The sequence below is a fragment of the Phasianus colchicus genome, chromosome 4, assembly GCF_987193195.1.
Source record: "Phasianus colchicus chromosome 4, bPhaCol1.hap1.1, whole genome shotgun sequence".
In the NCBI taxonomy this organism is placed as follows: domain Eukaryota; kingdom Metazoa; phylum Chordata; class Aves; order Galliformes; family Phasianidae; genus Phasianus; species Phasianus colchicus.
In genome coordinates, this window is record NC_143439.1 from 31,428,101 (window position 1) to 31,455,561 (window position 27,461).

Genomic DNA, 27,461 nt, shown 5'->3' on the forward strand with positions numbered 1-27,461 from the left:
GGACAGTTCTGATGTTTGGCAGTTGTTCATTTGCGCAGAATAAGTCAGTATTTTATAAGCTTTTCTCTAAAGCTGAATAGTAGCAAAATGCTGGCTAGCATGGATAAACATGCTTTCAGTTGAATACCCATTTTTACTTTAAATGTACTGTGTTCTTTTTCATTAGAATCTGGTATTTAAGTTCTGCTTAATGCAGTTTGCTTACAGAAGGGCAAAAATGTCATACAACAACTTCCGAGAAAGCAGACTGAAGTTCTCAGACTCACTTAATGGCCAGCACTGGATATTCCTGAGAAAAGGCCTAGATGACTTCAGAGATGGCTTCCCTCCTTCAACTGAAAACATGATTGTGTATGGTAAAAAGCGACCTGTCTCAATTATCCCGAAAAGCAGCACAGTAAAATCTTCATACACAGCTTCATGGAATAAAAGCAAAAAGTCCAGCAAAATACAGGTGTGTCTTTCCCAGCTCAGTCCTCAGCAGCAAAGCAGGAGGAATTACATTGTGTGCATAGAGTGCTATTTGAATCAGCATCCTACAGTGCTCTATTCGTGTTTGGAAAAAAGCATCTCCCCAAAGGCAATGATTTTTATAATCCTGATTAAACTCGTTCTTTAGAAAGTCGAAACAAGAAGCTAATCTGGCATGCAGCTATTCTGATTAACACTAAAAAGCATTGTCCTTTACTTCTTTCCAAAATAAAAATAAAGCAAGCGATATTAAAGGTCTCTTATTTTTAGACAGTAGGACCAGATTGTCAGCAATAAATTTGCAGGATGTAATTACAAAGAGGCTGAGAAATTTGACTGTGCTATCACAGTAAGATTACAGAATGTTATGTGTTAAGATATTACCAGCCCCTGAAACAAATCAGCATCATAGGGCAGGAAGAAAAATTCAAAAGTTGAGACCATGCCCACAATAGCAGGATATAATCTTACTACCTAAACTTTTTTTCATACTGTTTACAGAAGCCTCTTCCCAGACTGGTTCTTCAAATTTGCTTCAAATTAGCTTCACACGAACAAAAGTTAGCAGATGGTTCTATTCTGTATCCGTGAATTTCTAGAATTTGGTTACTTGAGTGTTGCAAACAGAGGACTGTGACCAACTACAGTGACTTTTTTTTTTTTTTACCACCAGTACTTCACAAAAGGAACAGGGGAGAGTGAGGAGGCTGTTTTGGAAATGGCAGACTTCATACTATAATACAAGGGGACCCCTGGATGTGAAGCATCACAGTCTATATTGCTATTTAGACTGCCCTGGGGGGATGTACTGCCCTAAGGCTTGGATGCAGTAAGATGATGAAAGGTTGGTTAATTGAGTTCAGAAAAGGGAGTCAGGTGTCTATTCTCTAAGATCAGGCAACAGCAGTGCTCTCCAAGCTGTTCTCACTGGAGAAGTGGGGTCAGGAAATATAAGTAGTTGTACTGAGAGGAAGAAAACTTAAAAGCAACTGAAATAAAAGCTTATTTGTAGTGCATCAGATTGCCATAGAAGATTACAGAGACTGGAAATTGAGCATTATTCTGAGATCTGGCAAGCAGCCTGAGTTGCAATTAATGCCTTAGAGATTTAGGAAAGAAGTCTATAGCTTGAAGTTTCTCGACTATGAGCAGCCTTAACCGTTAGTATACTTGAAGAGATTTGCATGTTGCACAGTCCTTCATGCAGCCTCTAAAAGGAATTCATTCCATAAGGTATTTTTGAACAGATGATTTCTTTTTCCTTGGCTTACAGCTCTTCAAAGAGGTCACTGGTATGTTCAATCCCAAAATCTTATTTAAGAGTAAGGCTGACTATCAACAGGAAAACCAAACTCTTCAAGAGATGCAGGATCGTATGGAGGACAAGCAAATGAAAGTAACAAGTTGCAAAATACTAGCACGGTGAGTACAGGAAAAGATGAAGAGAGCAATACAAATGGCTCTTTAAATGTTCCTTATCTGAGGTGAGATGTGTGGAAAGAAGGAACTCCGGTTCCTGTGGAGAGGCTCGCTTAGAATTTGAATGATGCAAACCTAAACTGGGTACAGCGAGCCCTCTCAGCTGGTGCTGATTTAATTAATTTGCTTGCTGTCTATATCTTTGTCTAAGACTTGGTGTTCCTATGAGCATTTTCTAAAATTTTACCTCTTCAACCAGCCCTTTTACCCAAAATCTGTCATGGGGATGATTTTCGTTAAGATATGTCCCTTTGACTTCCTTAGTGATACCAGTGATAAATTAATTGATATCTCACAACCTGTTCAGAAGGAAGTCATGATTGCTTCTGGGTGTTACAAAACCATAAGGATTCGGCCTGTGGCTGTTGGTTAATCTCACAATCTGAACCAGCTTAGGCAAAATATAATCACTCTCATTTTATCCCTATGCCCTTTCAGCAGTGAAACACTTACTCAGCGTCTGACTCTCAAAGAATAAGCCTCACATATCTCCTTCTCAGTTTTTTCAAAAAACAAAAGGCATAGCAATGAGAAACATATATATCTAAGCCTTCACTTTTAAGAATTTTCAGTTTCAAAAATGGCAGGCTATTTCCCAAGTTTCTCATCCAAACCTTGATTGTCTTGCTAGATCTAGCAGGTGTGACCCTAATATCTATGAAGATATTTACAATTAATTCAAATAGCTCAGAGTATTCATGGCAAAAATCATGCCATGTCTGGTGCTAAACTGCACCATCTTTAATACAAAGACATATGGTTGTTGTCTAGTAACAGTTGTGTAGTCACTACTGTTGTAGCTAATTAAAGGACTTTTCATCTTTTATTACTTTAAAACTTGCAGCAGTCAGGAGTCTCGAGGCAAAAAAGCAGGTACTTCTCTTTCCAAGAAGGTAGCAGCAAGAGAAAGAGAGGCCACACGGGGTGACCCAGCTCCACTTGACAAATATATAAAGCAAGTAACCAAGCATTTTTGTGATTGGGTTATGTCTTTGGTAAGTAAAATAAAATTGCCATTGTCTGTTCTTTCATTTTGTAAACCTAATTACTTTGTTAGAACAAATGTCTCTAGATCTGAGAAGTGAAAATATGGCTTTGGGTACATGAATCCAGTAGTCAAAGTCAGAAACATAGCTCTGTGTTGTGACTGAGAAGGCTCAGCCCACTGAAATGTGAAAGAAGGAAATATCATGATACAAAATCTCTGCAGAGTAAACTTGCTTCAGAAGGGTTTTCCAGGGGATCCACCTATGTTCAAGTTGCTATTATACTGTTTCACCTGGGAGCAGTTCTCATTTATCTGAAATGTGTCTTCATTTATTAGTTCCAACACTGCACGAGTGTGGCCTCATACTGGGCACTGTGTGCAATTTTGGGTGACATGGTACAAAAAGAACATAGAACTATTAGAGAGTGTCCAAAGCAGGGCTACAAAGATGGTGAAAGTTCTAGGGAAGATGTATGAGGAGTGGGTGAGGTCTCCTGGTTTGTTCTTTCCAGAGAAGGGGAGACTGAGGGGCTTACAGCTTCCTCACAGTGGTAGGTGCTGGTCTCTACCAACAGTGGCAGGACCCAAGGAAACACCATGAAGCTGCTTAAGGGGAGTTCTGGTTGGATATCAGGGAAAGATTATTCACCAGAGGGTAGTCAGGCAGTGGAACAGGATCCTCAGGGCTGTGGTCATGGCCAGAAGCTGCTGGAGCTCAAGAAGCACCTGGACCACACTCTCAGTCTTATGGTCTGACTTTTGGGTGCCCTATGTGGAGCCAGGAGTTGGACTCTGTGAGCCCTGTGGGTCCCTTACAATTTGGGATATTCTATGATCATCGCTGTGGTGCAAATGCAAGCACATGACCAGGGTTTAGTTGTACTATAAGTTGAGGTTTGAGGAAGGAAATATGTGGAAGAAAAAAGTAGTAAAATTATGTTACTTTTTTTTCCTGCTCTGAGATTTTCATGATGTTGTTCTTCTAGGGAGGAGGGAACTGGAATATTGATGAAGACGCACTCAAAAGTTTGTTCAGCACCAGCCTTGGAAGGGAGGTCACCCTCCCTACACCCTTCTGTGCAGTGAAACTCGATGTGCAACCAGAGCAGTCAAAAAGCCAAGAGGCTTCACCTCCCAAGATTGCTGTCAGGAGTTCTCATCAACTAGGGTGCCTGCCATGCCAGGTTAAGGTAAAAGAGCCCACAGTAATATTTACTGAAGTCTATCTGTTCTGGATGACATTTGGCGGAGGTTACCTGCTAGAGCTGAGGAAGGAACCTGGTTTTCACTTATCTTAGGGAAATAGAGTGTGCATGAATAAGAACTCTTTAATAATGGTTACTTTTTACATGCAGCAGAGCAATAAGATAGGAGAATGAGACCTAAGAGTACTATTTAAGGTATAGCTATACAGTCTTTTTGCTGGTCAAACTATAGAGAATTCTCAGCAGTTTTACTTGTATCCAAAGTCAGTGAAATCAATGGAAAACATGGATCAGTGTTGTGTGAGTTTTGGATTAAGTGTGATACATTATGTCTGACATACCTCAAAAGCAGTTTGTTAGGTGTTATCTTTGGAGTCTATTAAATTTCTTGGTCCAGAGTATACTTGTGGCATTGCTGTGGGAGTGCAAGGAGAGTAGTGAAGGCAGAAACAAGTGGAAGACACTAAAGCATTGGACAATGACTATAAAGTCCCCATCTTTCCTGTTAACTGCATTTCTTGCTGTGCTTTCTCTTAATCACTGAATACCTAGAAAAAAACTATAAGCAGCTGAGGTAAAAACTTGAGGAGGATTTTATGGAAAAGCTCTGCTATGCAATTTTAGGTGAGTGATCAAAGTTAGGCCAGTTTTGGGTTAATCTGAACGCTAGTATTTCTATAGCCTTGTAGTCCAGGAATTCTGTTTTGAAATAGAAAAAGCATGTATTCAGCCTCTGACTCCCAAAGTATAAGCCTCACAAACCTCCTTCCCAGGTTTTCCACACAATGAACCACTAAAATAAACAATTGGTGTTCAGATGACATGAGGCTAGAGACACCTAGTAGCAGCTTGTTTGCCTCTGTGGGAGTGAAAAGGGGAAAAAATTGAAATGCAAAGCTCCATTTGAGTGGAAAGGTAGCATGAATGTAAAACTAACATCATTCTTTTGTGATATAGCTATGGAAGAGCTTATGTTATGATGGGAACAACTCCGTACTTTATTGTGCCTGACTGCTGCAAACAAATGTAGAACTGACCATGTCATCCAAGCAGAAATAACCATGGTTCAAACAGGCTCATTCAATGTGGTTAGGCTGTGATTTCATGGCACCTACATGGGCAATAGCTCTAGAAGGCACACAGTTACAAGTCAAGACTTAGTTGAAGTAAATTAAGTCTAGTTCTTCTAATGCACTTAATACTCTATGTGGCCAAAAAGCACTCACATGCTGAAAGCCAGGAATTAGTATTTTAGAACATTCTAAGGCTTTTTTTTATCTTTGTTTTGCAGTACTAAAATAACTGCCTTTAAAAAGGAGCTGGATTCAGCCGTGGTACTGTGCCTACCCAAATGACTTTAAGGAGTGATGAGCAATAAAGGTTGCTTGCATTGTACTTCAGTTTTTTTATGTGTTGGTGGAGTTGAAAGAACAGGCAGGTTTATTTCAACTGATGGGTTTATCTTAGATCTAGGTTTATTTTCGTTGTAAAAATACTCTTATCTCCATGCTTGTGCTACGTGCACAAAAGGGAAGCAGGACGTTGTTCATGCTGTAGGGGGCACTCCTTCCCAAGGTAAAGCTGAGTTGCTCATGACGAAAACCGTGCCTATGCAAGGGGCTGCCTATAAAACAAAGGAGAAAGTTTTGCAAAGTGGGTGCCTGGGAATAACTGCGTGCAGGAGAACATCAAGACAAAGGTCTTGGTTGTGTTAATTATGCCTAAAAATAAAAGCCAAGTTCATGGCTGAATGGAAGTCCAGCTAATTTTGTCCACCTCCTCCTGGAATTACACCACATCCAATTGATGGGAGGTGTGCTTACTTTCATAATAGTGACCCTCCCTTCTTTCCTTAGCAAAAAATGATGGGGGAAAGTGACTTTGTCTAGCATGGGATATCAGATGTACAGGGCTGTAGGTTATAATTTGCAAAAGACTTCAAGTTCATTAAGCAACCTTATTTCTTTCAAAAATACAAATTAAATCTGAATTAGAATACTGTTTGCAGTTAAAATACTGCTAGGTTAGTTATAACATCTGGACAGATACACACCATGTAGTTTATTTAGGAATGTGGAACCTATACATAAAAATGAATTTTGAATGTTTTTTTATCTACTCTGGAAATTAATTGAGGAGATAGAAGTTGCACAGCTCTACAGTACACAGGCCTTTAACGAGTTCCTGGAAAGAAAGGGCTACCAAAAGCCTCAGGTGAGTTAAGAGAATTTGCTAAGGGTGTTTGTTGTCTGTGCCTCTATTTCATTGTGCTTGTGGCTAATGCTGTGTCATCCCAAGGTCTTGGCTGTAAAGTTACCTAGATCTGGGACCCCTGGTTCCCCTCTCTCCTGTGTGCTGGAAATTATGGAGGGGGGTGGGACTGTTATACTCACAGATGCTGCAGATTTTAATGTGTTCAGGAGCACAGAACATCAGGGGAACTTGAAAGTGGTGCTGGGACCACCACTGTGTTGGCAGCAAGTAAACAGGAAAAAGGTTTCATTCTCTGAGGGCCAAAGAAAGGAGTGAGTTTGGTTTCATGTCATAAGCAATATTTGCAACTGTGAACATTGTGTGCACTGCCTTGTTGACCCTTTTGATATTGTTTTAGCCTTTTTCTTCAATTGTTCTCTAATATCTGATATTTGAGTCTGTTAATCACATGTTTAATCTTTTTCTTTCAGTTCCTTCTGAAAATGCTGGCTGGGACAAATTATAATGGAGCTCAAGAGAAGATGTTCAAAGCTTTTAAGAAGTGATGTCAAAAGAGATAAGATGAAAGAAGCTTCTTCCACTACTGTTAACACAGATTTCTAAATTCTCTGTGAATGAACAGAAGCTAATAGCTGAACTGTTCCTTAAATGTTCTTACATTAGAGTACACATAAAAATAGTTTTGAGTTCTTTTCTGAAGTAGACAAGTAGTTTGAAGATCAGTCTCGGACCACCAAATTATTGGCATAAGCCATTTAGATATCTTAGCAGTTCTTAGACTGGCTGAAAGGCACTCCTGTGCTCTAACATACTGACTTAATCAAAAGTCCTGGATTACAGTCAGCTTACTAATTTTTAAGCATCCACATTGTACTTACTGCTTCAATCTATATTACCAGCATGCATTTGAGAATGAACTGTAATTTTAGCTCTGTTTCAGAGATGAACAAAGGACAAGGTGTTGGCATCTGTTCATTTCATTAGGGGTCTCATATTTTAAATGACTTTGCAGCATTGGATGTACAAGCTGAGTCACTTGCTGGATGGATACCAATGAGAGAGGCTCCATACCACAGGCTTTCCATTGCATGTGTGACACTTTATAGGTTAGATGAAGCTTAGAGGCTCAGAGCTCTAGCAACTGAGGCTTCAGCTGATGCCTGCTCATCTGCCAAGTATTGTGGCAGTTAAATAGGAGTCCCCATTCACTCACTCACTCACTCACTCACTCACTCACTCAACTGTGATCGTTGCTGTATCTGACCCCAAGCTGTACCCAACACAGTCACAGGTAGTCTGCAGCAAGGCACAGAGCTGAATTTGATCTCCCAAACCAACCTGCTCTAGTGACCATCTGCCCCACTCAGTTGGGATTTGGCACACATATCAAATCTGAATGATTTCAAACTTGTTTACTTCCATCTTACTTGGAATTGGAAATTTCACATTTAGACAGTATGTTCCAGAATGGTGGCAGAGCCACAATGACTGCTGGCTTTGCATAGCTGTAACTGTAAGGGCTGCATAGGCAGATGAAGTGCAGCCTTATCATGACCTATAAACATCACAGCACTCCTACATGGTGGAGAAACATCTGCTTCAGAACTTTCAAGATCAACATTTTTGTGAGACAAATTTCAACAAGCTGAGTACCTAATCAATATATTCTTCTAGATAGCCATGTCAGTACACTGCAGAAGTCTTTTTGCCTCAATTTGTGTTTCTTATTTCTTTGAATTGGCTGTCTTTTGCAGGAAGGAGGGGAGAGGCTGATATTCTTCTAAGTTCATTTTACCTAACTCTGGTGTATTGTTAATTTAGTCTGATTTCCTCTTTTGATTTCCAAAACCAGGCCTCTATAAGATTACTTTATCTTTAGGAAAGCTATCTTCCATACAAATTGAGGAGCCCCCAGCATACCCAAAAGGTAGATTTTCCCATGCAGTGCAGGGAAATTCTTACCTGCAGATCATAATGTTCAGAGGGATTTTAGGTATTATTTGGATTTTTAAATCCCAGTCCTGCACAGAATCAGGGTGCCTTGAAGCTGCACTATTATGCAGAGTTGATGCTAAAATAATAAATCAGTTCAACCTCTATCTGTCAAAGGTTCTGCAAGTGCATCGTAATATTTCATTCTCAGTATTTCAGGAGCCTTCACCTGCAAGTAAAGCAGTTGCTGAGGGAGAGCTTCTTGTGAAGTAGGCAATAATATAATTATAGACTTGGCTTTTTCTTATGAACACCACTGGAACATAACAGACTGCTGCAGAAAGAAGTTTATTTAATGTTGAATTAACAAAGCTAAAACTGTGACGATAATGTTTTTTGCTGTTTTGTTGTTATTGCAGTAATTTGTGCAGCCACATAAGGGCTTTTCAGAACAACCTAAGCCTTTGCAATCAACTTCTGCCAACACTGAGGAACATATTAGCCATCCCAAATACAACAATGGACACCTTGTGCACTCACATACATTATGTCTATGGACAATACCAAATGTAATGCATTTAAATGCAGTGGACAATACAGAATCAGCTCCTTTATTTGGTGGAGGTTTCCTATATGAACAGAAAAAAAGACAGTTGTAGAAAAGGGAATGAATCTCTAACTAGGGCCCCTGCTCTTGCAAGTGAGGCAGCTTCATAGGATTTTTTTTTTTTTTCCAGCTCTAAATGCAAAACAAGGAACAACAAATTCAGGCCAGCTTGATTGTGTTCAACCTTAATTGAACTGAGAACACATCATTGTCAATGAGTAGGTGTGGGAAATGAAAAAAATATATATACGGTCTAGTATTGCTAAAAGAGCTGGGATCTTGGCACCTACTTTCTGTATCTAAGTGAAGACTGTAAGCTTATAATAGCCATAGCACTAGAAGGATATAGAATGCTCAATTGAAGTTGAAATCTGAATTCAGATTTCAGATACCTTATTTTTCTTTCAAAGATGATTGTACAATAGATTTTAATGACATAAATTATTCTAAATTAATGGAAGTGTCTTGCATAATGGTTGCACAGAGGTTTGCATTACAGTGTTAAGGAAGCAACCAAAATAGATGGACATTTTGGACATTTCTGCTGATGTCCATGGCAGTCTTACTCAGTCTGATGGAAGATGGTCAAAAAAGATTCTTTACTGTTGTTGTTAACTAGTGTTGTTCCCTTGATTTCAGAGGAATTAGTGACTCATAGCTGCTTGAGGATCTGGTCTATCTATCTGATGATAAAGTCTAAGACGTAATGGTGTTGCAATATCTGCTCATATCGGGACAAAGATAAGAGAAAAGACTCTGATAACCAACAAGTACTCTTAGGGATGATACTCCTGATATTGAAAAATGACATGAAGCAAGCTTGCATTATTCTGGGAGTTGATATTTTGTATGCTGTCATCCAGGTACTACAATGCTATACATGGTCTGGTGATAGGAAAACAGAGTGAAACAAGGTCTTAGGATAGCAGTGGATTGAGCTAATCGGCATAGCAGGATGTTGGTGTCAGTGCTGCTTGAATTTGCTTTGTTTCCCCATGGTAGACAAACGGGATGGTTGTGGTGTAGCACTTGTCCCTGTCATAAGTGTAGCAGGTTTCTGGCTCGTTGCAGGAGTTGCTCTGCTGGGCCTGGTATATCTCACCCCCCAGCTCAATTTCTGTGGGATCACATTTTTTGCATCTGGAAGAGATAAGGAATAGAATTATTCAGAGCTATGATTAAGACACCTCTGACAAAACTGTAGTCTTTCTCTCTAATTTGACAGCTGTAGTTAGCTGAGTACTGTGGCCTTTCCATGGATACTTCGTAGCAACTCCCAGCCAGATGCTTTCAGCGTGTCAAATTGCAATTCACCAAACTGGCCCCTAAAAGGGAGGGTTAAAGATGAACTATGTAATTTCTTGATATTTACGATATTCAAGAAGAAAATGGGTCAGCATGAGACTTTGCCTGCAAATGCAACACTTTTAATGTAATAAATCATAGATGTAACAATTTCTTGGCTTACAATGGAATACACAAATAAGGCTCTAAAAGGAAAACTTTCCTCTGTTATGCTCCTTCACATTATCAGCTGTCCTTCAAGATGTTTGTGAGCCACTGTGTGCAGTGCTGCAGGATAGGTTAAGTGTTAGGAAATTAATGTGGTAAAGAGAAATACTTACAGTTCAGTCATGCGGTAGACAAAATTGGTTCTGAGTGGAGATGTGGGATCAGAGATATTCTGCCGGCTCTTGAGTGGGACACTGGAATGGAGGAAAGAGAATTGCTCCTGTGAAAACTACTTGTTATACAGGGGACTATTCTGCTTTGATGACTTCTCAACTCTCGTCTTGTTTAGGCTATTTCCTTTCTGACTCTTCTCCAGAAAGAAGTCTTGGTCTTTCTGCACCCCTGAAGGCAAGATGTTGTTTTTAACCTGGTTTCCAGGCAGCTTTGGAGGCTGTTATGCTCTTCCTAAGAGTAATGCAGCAATTTCTGAAGTGCTTCCTTTCACTAATGATGCTTTCAAGGTGTCAGTGCCTATTTTATTTTCTTAAAGTCTGAGCTGGCAGAGTCCTGTGAGACTTGCAAAACTTTGACAGAGGTATTTAATTATTATTTCTCCTGTTGTGAGTTCTACCAGAACTACTTCAGGTCTGAGCCTGAATTGTCCATTCCATTTCCAAGAGAGATACCTCCGTCAGGTTTATGTGAATGAAGAGGACAAATTCTTACTCTTGGTCTGAGATTTGCCTCATAGGGCTGACCTTTTCTGGTAGTAGTTTTGTCATTAATTCGTTTTTCCAGGCTACAAAATTACAGACTTGTTAACATAAATCAAATCTGAAAAGGAAATTTCAGTGTCACTGGCCCAATTTTGTTTCAGATTAGGTGAACTGTATAAATGTTACTCTACATCCACAGCTTATTTTGTGAAGCTGCTACTTGACTCCTTAAAAGATCAAGATCCTTCTTGCACCTAAAGGGACACCACATAGTTGCACATGAGATAATTAAGCCCCAGATTGGAGCAAAGGGAGTTACTGCAGAACAGCATAGTAAGCAGCCCACGAGAAAAACAATGGGACATCTGAAAAAATGCAAACAAAAGAAAACTCTTGCAACACATACTCTCCTGCTCACCATCTCCATGTAAGACTTGTCTGCCACTTACATGATACGTATGTTTCTCTCCAGGACTTCTTCCTCAGGATTGTCTTTGGAGGGGACAAACTTTGAGGTCACTGTCACACACTTACACTTGTTATTAACCAGCACACGCTCCTCACCATCATCATTCCATTGATAACCTGCAAGCACAGGATATGCAATCTCAGGTCAAAACAGGAAAACTTTGCAACTCTGTCAGAAAGCAAAGTGATGAGGACCTCAGAGGTGCCCCATCATAGGATTTTTAAAGTGTAAAGTCAAGGTCACAACAAAAAGCCTATTGACAAAAGTGAGTTTAGTTCTCTGTTCAGCCAACAGTCTGCTTCTATAAGTAGAAGGGATGGGATTGTCAGGGAGGAAATGGGAAAGCTGACCACTGCTTTTCTGACAAGGGAGGCAAAGCAAAAGGGATCTCTCACGAAATGCACGCCTCCAGCTATAGAAAGCCAAAGTCCAATTTTCACAATTGCCTCTGCTAGGAGTTTACTCAATTTCAGTATCGCGTACCAGGTCTGTTTTAGCATCCAAACCCTAGTTGGGATCTGAGTCTCTAAACATTTGTGACTGTGCCATCACAGCATATGTCAGTTTTTCTTTATTGTATTGTCCTCCATGTCCCTGTGGGAGCCAATGCCAAAAAGCACTAGAGGATGCAGCAGGAAGGCAGCCTGATGAAGTGGCCTTGGAAGTCAAGTAGCCCTTATAGTACTGTGGTTTACACAGAAAACTCCAGTCCTGACTTTCTGATCTTCAGTTTCTAATGAAGTTGAATTTGGCAGCTGTGGAGCTGACTCAGATAGAGAAGAGCCAGCTTGGGTATGTTTGTTTCCCGTGCTCTTAGCATTTTATTCAATATGAAACTCAGTCAAAGCAACATGGTGAAACTTCCCATCTGTCACCCAGAGGCTTTATGACTGCTCCTGTTGGAATGCAATCCCTTCTTCCTCAACAAGCAGGCAAATGGATTTGAGATAACTTGTTTTCTCCTATGTGCTTTTCCCCAACAGCCTCTGATATCTTCACTTCTTAAAAAAACAGCCTTGCTTTGCTATATGCATGCAGTCACACCCTTCTCAGACGGTCATTTTCACATCCCTCTGTATTTGCTACTACTCTCAGGGGTTTCTTTGTCCCAGTACAGCATGTATCTGTTTAATCCTTTTATGGCAAGGGCTGGCTTTTAGCATTTGTCTGTATTGCACTTAACACAATTGGTTATCTCTACAAATGCCAGTTGCAAGGCATGCAGAACGTAAGTCCAAGCTCACCTCTGATTGCACTGTGCCACCACTAAGGGAGAAATCCATAATATGTGACACAGATTATAATTATTCACAATTTAATGGTAGTTATCTGGCGTTGTACATCTTCTTCCATTCTCTATTGCTTTGTATGTTTCCTCTCTGCTAACTCATCATTCAACTGGAATGCTTCCCTCTGAAGTGCGAGGGGGTCTTTTTGCTTCTTTGTGTCTTGGTCTTTCTTTTTTCTTATAGAAAGTCTCTAGTTCCTTGTCCTTCACATAGATCTTCAGGTATCTGACACTACACAATGGTGTACAGTTCTTCTGAGATCTTAATCTAAACCCAGTATTTGTCAGCTCCTATTAGCTTTGGGAATTGTCCCAAACCTTTTGGGAGCATGCTTTAATTTATCTTAATCATAAAATGCCATTAATAAATGTATTTTTATAATCATACAAAGACTTTTTTTAGGCTGTACTCTAAAAACGTTGCACTGGATTTATTTCCTTCTGTATTAACACTAGATTCAGTGGGCATAAAAGTTAAAGGTGCTCCATATTTCTCAAGTAAAATTATAAAGCTGCAAATAAGATTCCTTTAGGTTTATCAGCAATGATTCCATGAATTGTCCAGTAAAATTCCTTTGGCGAAAAGAAAGTTAAATGCAAAAATTCCTAATGTCATTCTAAATGTTTGCAGGTTGGATCTTCTAGTGCATGGCTTACTGCAGTCTGATGTTCCCTCCCTCATAAATACTTATGCAGAAATCTTGATAAAAACTCTCATCTTTTGAAATGTCCTGCAATATGCTGTGATACACGAAGTCTAGCAGCTGCATTTTGAAAAAGCAAATTAATTCTAAAAATCTGTTCAAACTGCTGCATGTGGAAGAGGCGGCTTCATTAAAGCACAAAGAGGCTCACTTAGACAAAAAAAAAAAAAAGGATCTAAGTAGTACAGTTGTCACTGCTGTAGCTGTGTTATTAACATTTCACTACCATGCAGTTATAACACACGTCATAGGAAGCAGGGCTTTTCAAGGACCTGTCTGGATTGCTGTAAGTTGCCCTATTCCAAAAGCTCTGGGGAATGCAGGCATGCTGCTGGAGTAGTTCTCCTTAAACTGATCAACTGCGTAAATGAAGATGACTTCAATCAGAAATGAGTTGGCCACAGCCATGTGATGGGAACACCAAGCGGATTTTAGAAGCTGTAAAACCTTGCAGGTAAGTCTTGCAAGCTTCCTAGCATTGCGTAAAAACAAGCATGCATTTCTGTGGTTTGTTGCTCAGAAATATGATTAAGAATGGCTAATTTTGAAAAATTAAAGAGTGCTGACTAGCTGCAAATTTAGGCTCAAGACAGGAATTAGAATCACACTGCTCTGTGGTGCAGGCAGACAGAGATGTCTGGGCACCACTGAAGCAAAACTGCTTGAACAGGCATTAAAGTTTGATTTTTTATTTTTATTTTTTTTTTACTGTCCAAATTATATAAAAAACCACTTACACAGTACACATCCCTGACCCTTTCTGCTCAGTTTTCCATGGTTTTTGTTTCTCACCTACCTGCCACAAGGACGAACCCCAGGGAGACGGCCAAAGCCACCCACGGCAAAGAGCTCTTCATCTCGCCTTCACTTCTTTTGAAGAATGTGAGTGGAAAGCATGTGTCTGCCTATAAGGGTGTGTGCAAATGATACAGCTATTTGTTTCCTAAAATAAACAGCCCAGCTGGCTAGCTCTGACACTGGAAAATGTGGCTAGGGGACTGAAACCAGTCATGTTTCATACAGAGAGACCTCTGTCTTTCAAAGGTGAATGGGGGTAGGGTCTGGCACTATCACTGTGCACTTTTATTCTGTTAATCACCAACATGCAGCATTTTTGAGAACCAAGGAGTGAAAAAACACCCTGGTCTTTAGGGGCCAACTTACTACCAGGGTCACAGGTGAACTCCTACCTGAAGTTGAGTGTGACTTAAGGAAATGTCTGGATAGCCAAGGAGTGAGAGTTCTTGCTCTCTGGTTTTGAGAAATCAGACTTTGGTCATTGCAGGGATAGTTTGACATGCTAGGCTTCAGGATCAAAATCCTTTTTCCACCAGATGCTGTGCAACTTATTTTAAGAGCCTGACCTGCACCCAAGGCTTACAGTCAAAGCAGACAAGATGAGAGGTGGGAGGGGTGAAAGAAGTCAAGCAACAGCACGGCAGGGGCAAAGCTGGGCTCTTCTTCCATGCTCTGCCTACTGCTTCAAGGACTCTCTTTCATAGTGAATGAAGAAGGGACTCTGTGGAATGTGTGATACACAGAAGGCTCTGCATAAGGTCCCAGGCAACTGTCCCCAGTGAAAGGGGCCATTTTCAATTTCCTTTTACAAGGGACCTTCAGACACTTACAGTGGAATAAAATCTCCTTGCTTGTAATTTTATTTAAGGCAGAAGGGCTGCATAGCAAGGTATGATTCTAAAAGGGCTGTTCTTTGCTGGGTTTCTGGCATTCGTGTTTTGTGAATTTCTGCTAGCTGCAAGGCTATTTTATTCATGATTAATAGCAGCACACAGCAAATCCTGTGCTGCTCCAGGTTCTTAGGCAGCAGCCATGATGATATGCAAGCTTTTCACACTGCATATGCCAGTCTTGGCTCCCCAGAGCTCTCAAGAAGCTCATGTCATTAGGTAACATTGCTTCAGACTTTACTAGCCAGCTTCCTAAGCACAGAACTGTTCATAAAGCCTGGCATCTGCATTCTGAACTTTTTCTCCTGGCACAAGCATCTAGCAAGGTGGTTGCATGATGCAAAGAGCTTTTGTGTTACATCAGCAGCACTGAAACTCAAGGCTTCCCTGAGGAGGAAGTGGGTGTCTATGGGTGCAAGGAGGGTACTGCCTATCCTGTAATTGGTACAAACCCTCCTCTTTTAGCAGGGCTCCATCTGTATGGCAGGAAAACTTGTTTTTCCTTCATCTCCCCCACTCCAGAAAGTAATTCAAATAGAGCACTGTGGAGTTTCTTTCTGAAGGAGGAAGATGTCCATCTTGTGCAGAAGGTTACAAATAAACCTGGCTAATCATAGTAAGGAAAGGTAGGGAAGGAAATGTCTATCTAAAACACTGTTTTGGTCACTTTTTTTTTTTTCTTTCTTTCTTTCTTTCTTTTTTCTTTTTTTTTTAATCAAAGGAGAGATTTTTTGAACAAGAAAAGAAAATGGTGACAGTAGAATAAAGCACATTCAAAAGATGCCTTTTCTGGCCTATTTTCCCTATTTGCATTGATAAAAATATGACACAGATAAAATTCAAGCAGATGCATCTACAAGTATTTTAAAACTTGAATGGAGAGGCTGTGCAGAATGATATCCTGCGTAATTCTGAATATTTCAGTGTTTTTCTCTGACTCTGGGTGTTCAGTGTATCTGAATTTCAGTTGCTAAATCTGTACGCCTACATGCACAGTCCTATTAGTCTTTATTTGGTGGCTTGAGAACTGTTTTTAGTCACACTCAGCCACCTGCATCTCTCTGAAGATTTCTGTCTAGGTTGTAAATTATTTAGAAGAGTATTTATTTTATGGACTGTTACTTTTATGGACTCTCTCCTTTTTATTTGCAACACGTTAAATAACCCAAAAATGATCTGGGCAAGCAGGCATTAAAGAACTGTGGTAGCTGGGGAAAGGCCTGGCAAACCAGCACTCCGGGCTTGAATCCTCGGCTGAGTGGGGAGCAAGAGTCCCCACTATATGAAGAAATAATAGAATTTCAGCTAAGAACCAGCCTTGTAGTGTCAGGCTCCCTGTACCCCCAGCTGGCCCAGGATGTGCTAAACTAGGATTTCCCAGGTTAGAAGCTAGGTGGGTACCAGGATGTGTGACTGTGTGCCCTTGTGACTTTGGAGGTTGTCTCCAGTTTCACCAGAAGTGGATAATGGTTTCAGCAACTCCTAAAGGAGATTTAAATGTCTCTAGGTGATATTTCATTTGTGCTCATTAAAAAACAACAACAAAAACCCACAAACAAACAAAAAACACCTTGAATTGAGAGACCATGTGTCAATTCCATGTAAATCAGTGAGAATCTAAATGGAAGCTGGTCTGCTGTCAAAGCTTTGAAATTTGGAAGTACTGACTAACAAACTGAGGGCGTTACACTGCAATTACATGGAAACATTCAGGGTCTGGGACACAGTGAAGGCCTGGGTTTCTGGAAGTCGCATTTGCAAAAATTACCTAGAACTTTTACCATGCAGGAGTTGGGTGGAATTCATCAAAGTTGTGAAACGAAGCAGGGAGACTACAAAAGCCTGATTGGCAGAGATGGATGTATTTTAGAGGCCAGCTAACAAAGTGAAAAGTTCTACCTAGGTTTGCCTAACAAGTTTCACGAATGTTATGCTTCTCTTACCAGAATCAAGTTATTCTTATTGTCTCTTACACAGCCCTGTCAACCAGAGGAGATGATACCTGACAATTGGCTCTGACAGATTTGAAAAATGTGTATTTGTCTGAGGCAGACCGTATCTTTGGTTTGTAAGAAAGTATGGAATATGTTGACTCACATGTGACTATGTTAAAGCTGGAAGAAGAGACTGAGACTGCTCTGCAATCAGATCTGCCAGAATCCAAATGAAGCACCAAAAAGTGAGTGAAGTGCACCCCCTTCTAGTTTCAGTTAACTTTAATGCTTGCCTGACGTGACTTTTTCCACAAGAATGTGGATGTGGGTATGTATAAATAACCCAGCACCTGTTCTGTGGCTAGAGAAAAGCACCTGCGCTTGTTTTGCACAGCACTTCTCTTCCTAGGATTATGTGGCTGCCAAATTTATCGGACTCGGGGGTTTCTCAGACCATATTGAACTCTTTACTGTGCCTCCCTCTGCTCTTACAGCATGGCTGTCTGCATTTCTTTCAGTCTACTTGCATGTGGCTCAGCATTCATGTGATTTCCCAGAGGCAAGATGGGAACTTAGGCTAGGTGCTGAGTACCTGAAAACAGAAACAAGAAGCCATACAGGATGTGAATGTAAACATCAGAGAATATAAACAGCCTTAAAGACCTTCCTGATGAGGCCTGGACACGCGGGTCTATGGCATAAAAGGGTTGATCCAAGGAGCACAAGGAAAGCAACAGCCTCAAGCAGCAGACTGACCCCCAGCAATGGCTTCTGCTGCAAGATGCCCCTGCTCTAGGAAGGCAGCAGTGAAGAGGAGATGGAGAGTCATTACACATCCCCCCAGATGGGTCCAGGGAGGTTTTTCACTTCTCCTCTCAGAAACTTTGACCTGGCTACAGAGAACCGAGTAACCAGAGGTTTTGGTGAGCAAGCACACAGATGTCAGGTGTGCAATTTTGCTTTTTTTGCTTATGTTACAATGTGAACATACAGAGTCAGCGCATTGGGATGTGGCTGTGCTTTTACATGAGGGAATCCTCTGGAGAGGAAAAAAGGCACCCTGCTCTTTCCACACAGCGTTACTCATTGCTGGTGCCTGCCAGGGTTGAGATAATCTCAGTGTGGTGGCTACCACGTCCCCCAGCTCCTCACAGCTCTGTGCTACTCCCCATGTGCTACCCACATATGCGATGGCCGGCGCTTAGGGGTGAGTATAGTGCTGCTCCACACCTGGTGTGAGCTCATACCCGAAACAGATGCTTGGCTGAAGAGCCACGTTTGGACCTGCAGCTGCAATCAGCTCTTTCAACCGCAGAACACCTTCTCCGAGAGCCAGGCCCTCACAGTGCCTCCAACGGGCAGCACTGAGCACGGCCACGCACCCCGCGCTGCCACCGACCTCCCTCACGGCACGGAACTCGGGGCGGCCGGAACCAGCAGGACTGCGCCCGGAGTGGGGGGGAAAAGAGCGCGACGGCGGAACAGGAAGCGTGCTGAGCGGAAGGAGCGCGACAGCGGCGCCGGAAGCGGGGTCTGGAGCCGTTTCCGATTTCCGGCGTAGCCATGAGGACGCGGCGCGGTACTGTCCTGAGGCCGCCGCCGGGCACCGCCGACCGCCGCGATGCCGGAGAGGACGACGAGGAGGAAGTGCCCGGCGGAGAGGTGGGCCCCGAGGGCTTGGGAGACGAGGTGGAGGATTTTCACGAGGCGCAGTTTCGGGAGGTGATGGCGGCTCTGGAGAGCGGGGAGGAGGCCGGGGACAGCGAGGAAGAGGAGGAGGAAGAAGTACTGGGGCTGCAGCTGCCGGAGGAGGATGAAGATGAGGAGGAGGAGGAGGAGGAGGAGGAGGAGGAGGATGAACCTGGAGAGAAAGTAGAGGAAGCAAGGGGAGTTGAATTTTTTCTGGACCGCAGTGCGGAGGAGGATGAGGGAGATGAGGAGGAGGAGGAGGAGGAGAATGAAGATGAAGATGAGGATGAGGACCTGTCCATGGAGAGTGATTTGGAAGAGCACAGTAAGGACACTGATCTCCCTCATGAGCTGTCTTGGGGGCGACGCAAACAGCTCTACTACGACACAGACTATGGGAGTGATGCCCAGGCTAAGGGCAAACGTAGCCAGCAAGATGTTGATGCTGAGGAGGAGGAAGAGGAGCAGGAGGCTAAAGTGATCCAGAAACGGCTGGTGGAGGACTTGGGGGAAGATGATTATGGGCTGGATGTGATCCAGGGCTACCTGGCGGAGCAACAGAAAACCCATGATAGCAAGGGGCAGAAGATTGCCAAGGATTTGCAGGCTCTGTCCAAGAAGGAGCAGCTGAAGCTATTGAAGCAGGAGTCTCCTGAGCTCCTGCAGCTGATTGAAGACTTTGAAGTCAAACTGATGGAGCTCAAGGATGAGCTGCATCCACTGCTGCAAATGGTAAAAAATGGCACTATCCCACAGGGGAAAGGCAGTCGCTATTTGCAGACCAAGTATCAGCTCTACTTGAATTACTGTGCCAACATCAGTTTCTATTTAGTTTTAAAGTCAAAAAGGATGCCAGTTCATAGCCACCCCATCATTGAACGATTGGTTGCTTACAGAAATATCATCAATGACCTAGCTGTGATAGATCAAAAGTTATCCTCACAGGTTCGCCTGCTTCTGAAAAACTATTACGATAAGAAGGAGGAGAAACTCCGAGAGCAGAAGAAGTTTCCAGTGCTTCTTCAAACAGCTGCTAAGAAAACCAAACGAAAACGTGAACCTGCTCTTGCTAATGGCCGGCTTGTTGCTGAGGAACTGGCAGATGAATCTGACCTGGATGGAGAGGCTGCGCTAAAATACTATAAGATGATGGAAGAGAAGTTGAAACTCAAGAGGAAGAGAACTGAAGAACAGGAAACACTTGAGGAACCAGTGACAGAAGAGGATCCAAACCAGAAGAGAGGTGTGACTTACCAGATGATCAAGAACAAAGGCCTCACCCCCAGGAGGAAGAAGATTGATCGCAACCCCAGGGTCAAGCATCGGGAGAAGTTCAGGCGAGCCAAGATTCGCCGGAAGGGCCAGGTCCGAGAAGTTCGGAGGGAGATACACAGATATGGCGGGGAGCTCTCTGGCATTCGTGCTGGAGTTAAGAAGAGCAGAAAGCTTCAATGAAACTTATTTTTCTCTGTTTCAGAGAGCTGCAAGTAAACGTTCTGAATGCAATAAAATTTTTGTAAAAGATACTCTGTTGGTTCTTTTTTGTTTTGTTTTGTTTTTCCTTGAGTGGGAGTTCTCCTTTGAGAGTTTTTTGTGTGCTTGTTTGTTTCTTTTTCAGGAGGATGCTTTTCAGAAGGTGCCATCTCTAGAAGTAGTACAGGGCGCCTTCCTCACTTTGCCTGCTTGTTAATGTGTTTTCCTCTATTGGAATGAGCTGTGCTGTGAATATGGCTTTGAGAGGCTGCGAGGTTTGTGTCAAGCAAAGGGATTGACATGGATCAGGCAGGGCTTGAGGGCAGCTGGAGAGAGATGGAAGGTCCTCCGGAGGGTGGGCTGAAAAAGGAATTCACTGTTACTGCCAGCATCTCCTTACTGTGCTCTCCTGGCCCATGGAGCTGAGTATAGAGCTGTGGGGTTAGATATAAATGATTATGGTATTTTCTCTTAATTTATGCTCTGATTAACTCATTCTTGTTCTCATACATATAAGAATTAACTGTTACGCTCTCCTAAATATTCTTGCTTTAGTAACTATGCAGAGACTGTTGCCTTAAATCGCATATGACCTGAGAAACCATTTCCCCTTTTTGAGAATTCAGTGAGAAGAAAAGTGAGGACTCTTCTGAATTGCATCATTTATTATTCATCTATCATAACTACATTAGCTTAATCTATGATAAATTTGCTAACTGTTGCTTGCTGTTACAGATCTAACACAACATTGATACAGGAGAAACAGGTAAGACATAATTTTATTTTCACCTTATAGTTAGTATGATGTTATTAGAGAAGCCAAAATATGTGTGTGAACCCATGACAGGCTAGGTGCTGTATTTAATATATGTAAGCAGTGCTGAATTTCTGCATACAAAATGCACTTCTATAGGGTTTGATGCAAACCATTCTATCTTAGGCCTTTTCCTGCCCAGGAACATGCTTTCTTGCTGACTGCAGAATGTTTTGTTATTTTTTTATAGCTGTTTGTTAGAGGTGAAAAAACATCAGACACTAGAAGCATGGAAATGAAGGTAAGGAGACCTTTTATAGTCTTTATATGTCCCAAATCCATGGGGTAAGAGCTATGCATGGCAATGTCAGAGAGGATTTCAGTGGGTAAATGTATGTAGCTCAAGATTGAAAGGAGTTCTGCTGGCTTCACTGGTCCTGTGTTTGTTTGCCCCCTGCTGTTCATAGGCCAAACAGCAGTTCAATACTGCTTAATGACCAAAACCAGAACTGCTCCATTGAAACAGGCTTTTACTGCAGCTCATTGTGAATTGATTCCCCTCCCCAGGAAGTTGCCCTGGAGGTCTTTGCCTGCCTGCAGAGCTGTGGTGTATTGTACTGCGGGAGGTAATGGAAACTAATGAAGAGTGTTGATGGCAGTGAAGAAGTAAACCTCATTTCTGATCAGCACTGGGACTTGTCTGTACTGTTAGCACGTCTGTGTGTGGGGAGAGGAAGGGTAGAAGGTATGTGCAGGAGAGAGGATTTGTTTCTCATGTCCTGAAGCCACAGCAGTGTGTGTTTTAAGATGGAAATTGCCATCTGAAGCCCTGCAGCTGACTTCTCCACAGAAGCTTAGCCGCTCAGGTTGGGGTACTTGCTGAATCTTTGTTCAGTGAGTGTCACCAGTACAAACATGAGGCTTTCTTGAAGAGGTCACTGAAAATGCCTTTTCATTTGAGCGATGCTCTTGCTGACATCATGGCTTTGGGTAAGACATGTAATGCTTACTCTCTCATACTGTAAGCAGCAATTGACAGTGCTAGCTGCTTGCTGTTCCCAGAGAAAATGCGTGGCTTTGAGTGGGTAATCACGTTAAATGTACAAGTCTGTTTCAATATGAGAAATAAGTCTAAGATGTACCATGGAGGGAAACAAGTGCATTTTCCCAAACTGCATCATTCTATTGACTCTGCACTGGGCTGACAATGGAGGCCACCGCTGGCAATGCTGAGGCTTTGGGAAGAGGTCAGTGAAGGGTAATGTTAGGGAAGAAGCAGCGTTGGTGGTAATAGATGTTACAGGGGATGTGAAAAATGTCCTGCAGAGAAGCTAACCAATCTCATTACTACAGCACCAGCTCATGCACATTTCACACTCTGTGTGAAAAAGAGAGGCTGATGCACTTCCATAAATTGGCAGATAAGCTGCAAGTATCCTTCGTGGCTTTGTATTCCCTTGAAAAGCTTTAGGCAGCTGGGAAGCAAAATTCTGGCAACTTCCATCTGAGCAGTAAATAAGGGATATGCATTGTGATATTCTTACAGGCTTGCTTTTCCAGAAACGTTGGGGTTAAGGCTCAAGGCGAGAGCAAACAGTGCATGTCAGCGTGCCCACTGCAGGCAGCCGACAGATGGCACAGCGTGTCTCCCAGGACCGCTGCACCAACCCGTTTAAATGAAGATTAAACATGGCATTTTGTTCAGTTGGTTGGCTCAGAGATTGGGCAAAGCCATAAATACTCCTTTCTAGTATGGCTGTGTGTATGAGTAATCACGACTGTGATTATTACTGTGGGAGGAAGAACGCCACAGTGTTGCTCTGATAAATGCTTTTTAGAGGTATGTTTGTGAAAATCCCTGATGGTGGTTAGGTTTTCAAGACCCCTATAAAAACATGCACGTGAAACATGGGAAGGACCATAGGCAATAGTCAGTAAATGAGAAGTGGAGTGAATTGGTGGTTAGAGCACCATTTTTTTGTTCTTTCATCCAGAGTAAGCCTTTGGAAGTTGGAACAGAACAACCACAACAGCAGAGAGATGGACAGTGCTTTCTGCATCACAGCGTGAATTTGCTGCTCACACAGGGTAAGGAAAGCGTGTTTAACGACTCAGAAGGAAATACATTTGCTGCTGCCCTCGTTTTGCTTTTACAACTGTCTTCCATTGTGTGCCATCAGTCACAGTTTGGATGTGATGTTACTCTGGCTCACAGCAGCAAGTACGCATCTCAAAACCAAACGTCCCGTTAAGGCAGCAGTCATACACTGTGTGACAGCGCTGGAAGGCAGCCCCCCGCATCAGGCAGATGTCTTCAGGGCTCTGTGAGATTGAAAAAAAAGGGAAAAGTGACGCGTTTCATCTTCACCTCGGCTTCCTGAGTGCGGGCTGCTCTGTAAGAGCCGACAGAGCCTCATTCTTTGCTGCTGCTGCTGCTGCTGCAGCCCGCGCTGGGACCGCCTGCCGGACTGAGAGCCCTTGGGCGCTGCCCGTAGGAAGGCGCTCCTCCCTGTGGTTCCCTACGGCCCGTGGCCGTATAAGCGGTGAAGGCGATATCCGGGCTCGGTGTTGTCACCTCTCGTCAGAGGATCGGAAAACGCTTTTCCCACTGCGATCCCGCCCCCCTGCAGGCCGGGCGCACGCAGAGCGAAGGGCGCCGGCCCCGCTGCACAGAGAAGTTACCGCGGGTGGGAGCCCGCCTTCCCGGCCGCCGCTCACGCGCTAAGCCCCGCCTCCCCCCGCGAGGGCTCCGTCCGGCGGGCGCAGCTCCGCACCTCCGGGGCCGCCGCCGCCTCCCCGCCCCTCGCACGCGGAAGGCGGGCGGGGCCGCGCGCCACCTCCCCTCGCGCGGCGGGGCTCGCGGCCGGGGAAGCCCGCGGCGGGGCCGGCTCTGGCGTTCCTTCCCGCCAGGGGCGGGGCCGGCGGTCCGGGGCGGCGATGGCGGAGGCGGAGCGGGCGCCTCTCCCGCCGCCGGCGGCGGAAAGTTCCCGGGACGGGGCCGGGGTGAGAGCCGAGTCGCCTCCCGGCATGGAGCGGCGGGCCGAGCCCGGCCCGGAGGAGGCGGCGGTGACTGAGGAGGAGGACGAGGCGCGCCCCGCCTCGCCGCCCTTCTTCCTCCTCTACCCCGGCCATGGAGGCGCGGCCGCGCCGCACGGCGCGTGGAGACCCCCGGCGCCCCGCGGAGGGGCCGCGCTGCCCGTGCTGCTGCTGAGCTACCCGGGGCCCGACGGCGCCGCGGCCCGTGAGTAGCGGCGGGGCGGTGCGGGGAGGTGCCGCGGAGGGGCCTTTGTGAGGCTGGGGCGGGGTGCCGGGGCTCCCGTTGGAGCCGTGCCGTCAGCCTGCCCCGCGGGCGTGAACTAGCAGCTCCCGTGCGGCGGCGGTACCTCGGGCTCCTGCGGACGGGGCGTCCTTCCCCGTGCTCGCGCGGCCCCCGAGGCTGCGGTCGCGGCCCCGGCGCTCCCTCGTGCGGGCGGGTCGGCGCCGGGACGCGGGGTGCTGGCGGGCGGGTAGCGCCGGTCCTCCGGCTCAGCACCGCCGGCGCTGCGGGAACCGCGGGTTTCTGTCCCTGTCCCGAGAAGCGTCGCGTGGCCCTTTGAGACCTCGCAGCCCGTTTGTTTTGGAGCGGCTCCCTTTGGCTGTCTGTTCTCTTTTTGAAGCTAATGCACTTTATTTAGCTATTACTCAGCAAAGCTATGACCGCCGAGACCAGAAGTCGATTTCTGTAATGTGGAGCAGCTGAAATGATTTCCCTTTGTTTTTAGTTACAGGAAGGGCCCCTGCTGCCAGCTGCTGCCTGCCCACCCTGCTCGGCTGTCATTCAGGCTAACTTCCTGTCAAAAACCTTCCTTTTTACAAACTGGTGCTTCCTAATCGGGAAACCTCCTCACTGTAGTTGTGTGATATGTGTGTGAGGAGGGACTGAGCTATTTGAGGTGAAGAGAACCTCTTGTGCTCTTAAAAAATGTATTTTAGCTGCCCAGAGAGGTTGTGGATGAACCGTCCCTGGAGGTGTGCAAGGCCAGGTTGGATGGGGTCCTGGGCAGCCTGGTGTAGAATTAAATGTGGAGGTTGGTGACCCTGCCTGTGGTGGGGGGGGGAGGGGAGTTGGAGATTCATGATCCTTGAGGTCCTTTCCAACCCGTGCCATTCTGTGATTCTGTATTTAGCCTTTATTATGGTACTTCATGCAGTTCAAAAATGCTGAGTTCTTCTGATTCCCTTGTGGAGGGTCTGTGCGGATGTGTGAAGCTGAGGCACTGAGTTGAGCTCGTTTGCTTGAGATCTCCAGGAGTTAGTGTACAACCTTGCCATGGAGCAGTGTGTCATCCCTTGTGTTGGTGTCACAGCGCTGGCTGCCCGAATAAGCTTTGGGAAAAGCCCTAGGAAAGATGTATAGAAACTCCTTTGCACTTTTCTGTCTCAGAAGTAATAGCTGCCTGCACAATATCAGATGTTGAAGCCCACTCAGCATGGCTGTGTCTGAACGGAACAGGAACCACGATTTATTTGCACGGTGTCACGGACTGTGCTCTGTTTCTTCTGGAGCACGTTCTGTCTGCAAACCAACTTTCTCATTGTGCCCATTGTTATAAGATGTTTTGGTTCTTGTGTGTCTGGAAAAGCGGGCTCTGCTGCTAAGTTCTGCCTATCCACTTGCTGCTTCAGGACTGGTGTTAAAGCAGTGGTAGAGTTTGGCTCTGGAGGAGAAAGGACTTTGTTTTAGTGCTGACCTTGCTTTTGGCTACCTGTGGAGTATGTGGCCTTGCAGACGGTGTCACTCTCAGCGCCTCCTCTGAATGGTAGTTCCTCTGTGTGGCTCTGAGATGTGCTGTCATTAACAGTGGTCTGGGCTATCAGGATTGCTCTGCCTGTGTTGCTGGGGAAGGCTGTGACTGGCCTGCAGACCCTGTGCCACAGGCTCTCCTCCAGTGCTGTGAATGCACATTGCCATAGCACGTGACTCTCAGCGTTGACTTCTCTTGCTCTTTGTTCTGCAGCAGTACCCAAAGTGGTCAATCACGTCTGCTTCCCTTGATTCTTTGGTGCTCCAGTTATTTTTGGAGTTAAAATAAGCTGAGGAGTGTGAAGAAGGCTATTTTTGCATCTTGTGCCTGGCTTAAAGATGTGACGTACTCTGTGAAGACTAATCCCTCTCTACTTAGCTGTAAACTGAAAAGATTCAAGTGAAAGGCGTTTCCTGCTAGATCATGAGTTCTTTGGTGTCATTTCCATAAGTTGTAATAAAAATAATTTCTTTGTGTTGATATTTGCCTTTTCTAGTGGAATAGTGACTAACACAGTGGGGAGGCAATATTGCAGAATATTTTGAAGGTTTATTTGAAGTAGTGTTTATTTGAAGTAGGTTGCAGAAGCTTTTGATGCCAGCAGCACCTGCTTTCCTAATACAGATGGTTCTAGTCAGAGAGAGAACAAGAGGAAGACTTACACTGAGCTGTAGTAAATACTCAGAATACTTCTTACATGCTGCAAAAGCCACTTGGTTATGCTGCCTTCCTTGCTCCCACTCAAAGCCTGCCGGAGGTATTTGATTCCTTAAATCTCTGTACTTCACAGTAATAAGAGAAGGAAGTTTGTCACTTGTTCAGGAAACAGAGAAGTTCTCATCCCAATTTCCAATGGTCACAGCGGGCACAGCCACTGAAAGGAAGGCAGGGCAGCTGGGTGCTGTTGGTGCAGGCTGAAGTCGAATGGAAGGAAAGAGAGGTTGCATGAGAGCAGAAGTTGTGTTCTTGGATCTGCCGGTAAGAGTTTTGCATATCAAGAAAGAAAATAGACCAGAATTGTTTCACATACAAGTGTGGGAACTGCCTTACTGGGCTGGAATGACAGGCTGTGTGATCTTATGCATCAGTCACAAACAGGCTACCTGCTTTACAAAAACATGCACAAACTTGCTTATGATTCATGCTTATCTTATGCTGTGGTATAAAAGCTGGTGTTTCATCATAATTTTTTTAAATCTTGTCTGCGTGGAATTATCTGCTCCTGTACTCTCTCAAGATGATGAGCAGCTGCTCAGAGCTCTGTGATATGTCTGAGCTGTTACTATCAGATAGTTTCCTTTTGACAGTGGTTCCAATTTGTGTAGTGTCAATAGCTTTTTTTTTTTTATGGTTCAGTGGTTTCCTGCGATTTTAAATAACCAGAAGTCATGCAATCATCTGAAGCAGTAATCTCATCTGCCAACTTTGCCGTTTTGCTGTCTGGCTGTTGTGCAGCCCCTGTGCAGCCATCGGGGGAAGGTCCGAAGGTCGGGGTGGTGGCAGGCTGGTTGTGCTGGCGCTGCAAGCAGAAGGGCTCAAAGGTGCCCTCTGGAGTCCGAAAGGTAGTTTGGGGATTTGTTTTGTAGTTGTTAATATCGTTTTCATTTAAAAGCT

General features: G+C 44.2%; 4 protein-coding genes across 13 annotated transcripts in view; 3 read left to right on the forward strand and 1 right to left on the reverse strand.

The window, feature by feature from the left end:
- Positions 1-6: 6 nt before the first annotated feature.
- Positions 7-8,531, forward strand: LOC116231175 (uncharacterized). Of its 3 annotated transcripts, none has more exons than XR_016466022.1 (6): positions 7-454; positions 1,745-1,893; positions 2,795-2,945; positions 3,925-4,128; positions 5,435-5,523; positions 6,280-6,341. XR_016466022.1 is itself a non-coding variant. In XM_090139110.1 (6 exons), exons 1-6 carry the CDS (start codon positions 191-193, stop codon positions 6,900-6,902), a joined length of 921 nt encoding a protein of 306 aa, XP_089995236.1. In that variant the 5' UTR covers positions 7-190; the 3' UTR covers positions 6,903-8,531. The 3 variants fall into 3 exon arrangements, 2 of the variants coding, with proteins under 2 accessions (XP_089995236.1, XP_089995237.1); XM_090139110.1 differs by lacking the exon at positions 5,435-5,523 and adding an exon at positions 6,828-8,531 and having other exon boundaries at positions 6,280-6,357; XM_090139111.1 differs by lacking the exon at positions 6,280-6,341 and having other exon boundaries at positions 5,435-6,270.
- Positions 8,532-8,621: 90 nt separating this feature from the next.
- Positions 8,622-14,479, reverse strand: JCHAIN (joining chain of multimeric IgA and IgM). Its single transcript, XM_031596774.2, has 4 exons — positions 14,322-14,479; positions 11,514-11,649; positions 10,522-10,602; positions 8,622-10,036 (listed from the first exon to the last, which is right to left on the reverse strand). The coding sequence occupies exons 1-4, from the start codon at positions 14,380-14,382 to the stop codon at positions 9,835-9,837; spliced, it is 480 nt and encodes a 159-aa protein (XP_031452634.1). The 5' UTR covers positions 14,383-14,479; the 3' UTR covers positions 8,622-9,834.
- A 3,019-nt stretch (positions 14,480-17,498) lies between these two features.
- Positions 17,499-20,362, forward strand: UTP3 (UTP3 small subunit processome component). Its single transcript, XM_031596776.2, has one exon. It carries the CDS (start codon positions 18,711-18,713, stop codon positions 20,289-20,291), a length of 1,581 nt encoding a protein of 526 aa, XP_031452636.2. The 5' UTR covers positions 17,499-18,710; the 3' UTR covers positions 20,292-20,362.
- A 958-nt stretch (positions 20,363-21,320) lies between these two features.
- The window catches only part of RUFY3 (RUN and FYVE domain containing 3), a 55,035-nt gene continuing 48,894 nt past the window's right edge, over positions 21,321-27,461 (forward strand). The window contains exons 1-2 of one of the 8 annotated variants that reach the window (XM_090139101.1): positions 21,321-21,364; positions 23,058-23,151. Coding sequence is in view for 5 of the 8 variants with exons in the window: in XM_090139107.1 (XP_089995233.1) it covers positions 24,001-24,304 (304 nt within the window). In the remaining 3 variants the exon portion in view is untranslated. Of the gene's footprint in view, positions 21,365-23,017; positions 23,152-23,942; positions 24,305-27,461 lie in introns of those variants that run through there. The other 7 variants (XM_090139103.1, XM_090139107.1, XM_090139099.1 and 4 more) reach the window with 7 other exon arrangements.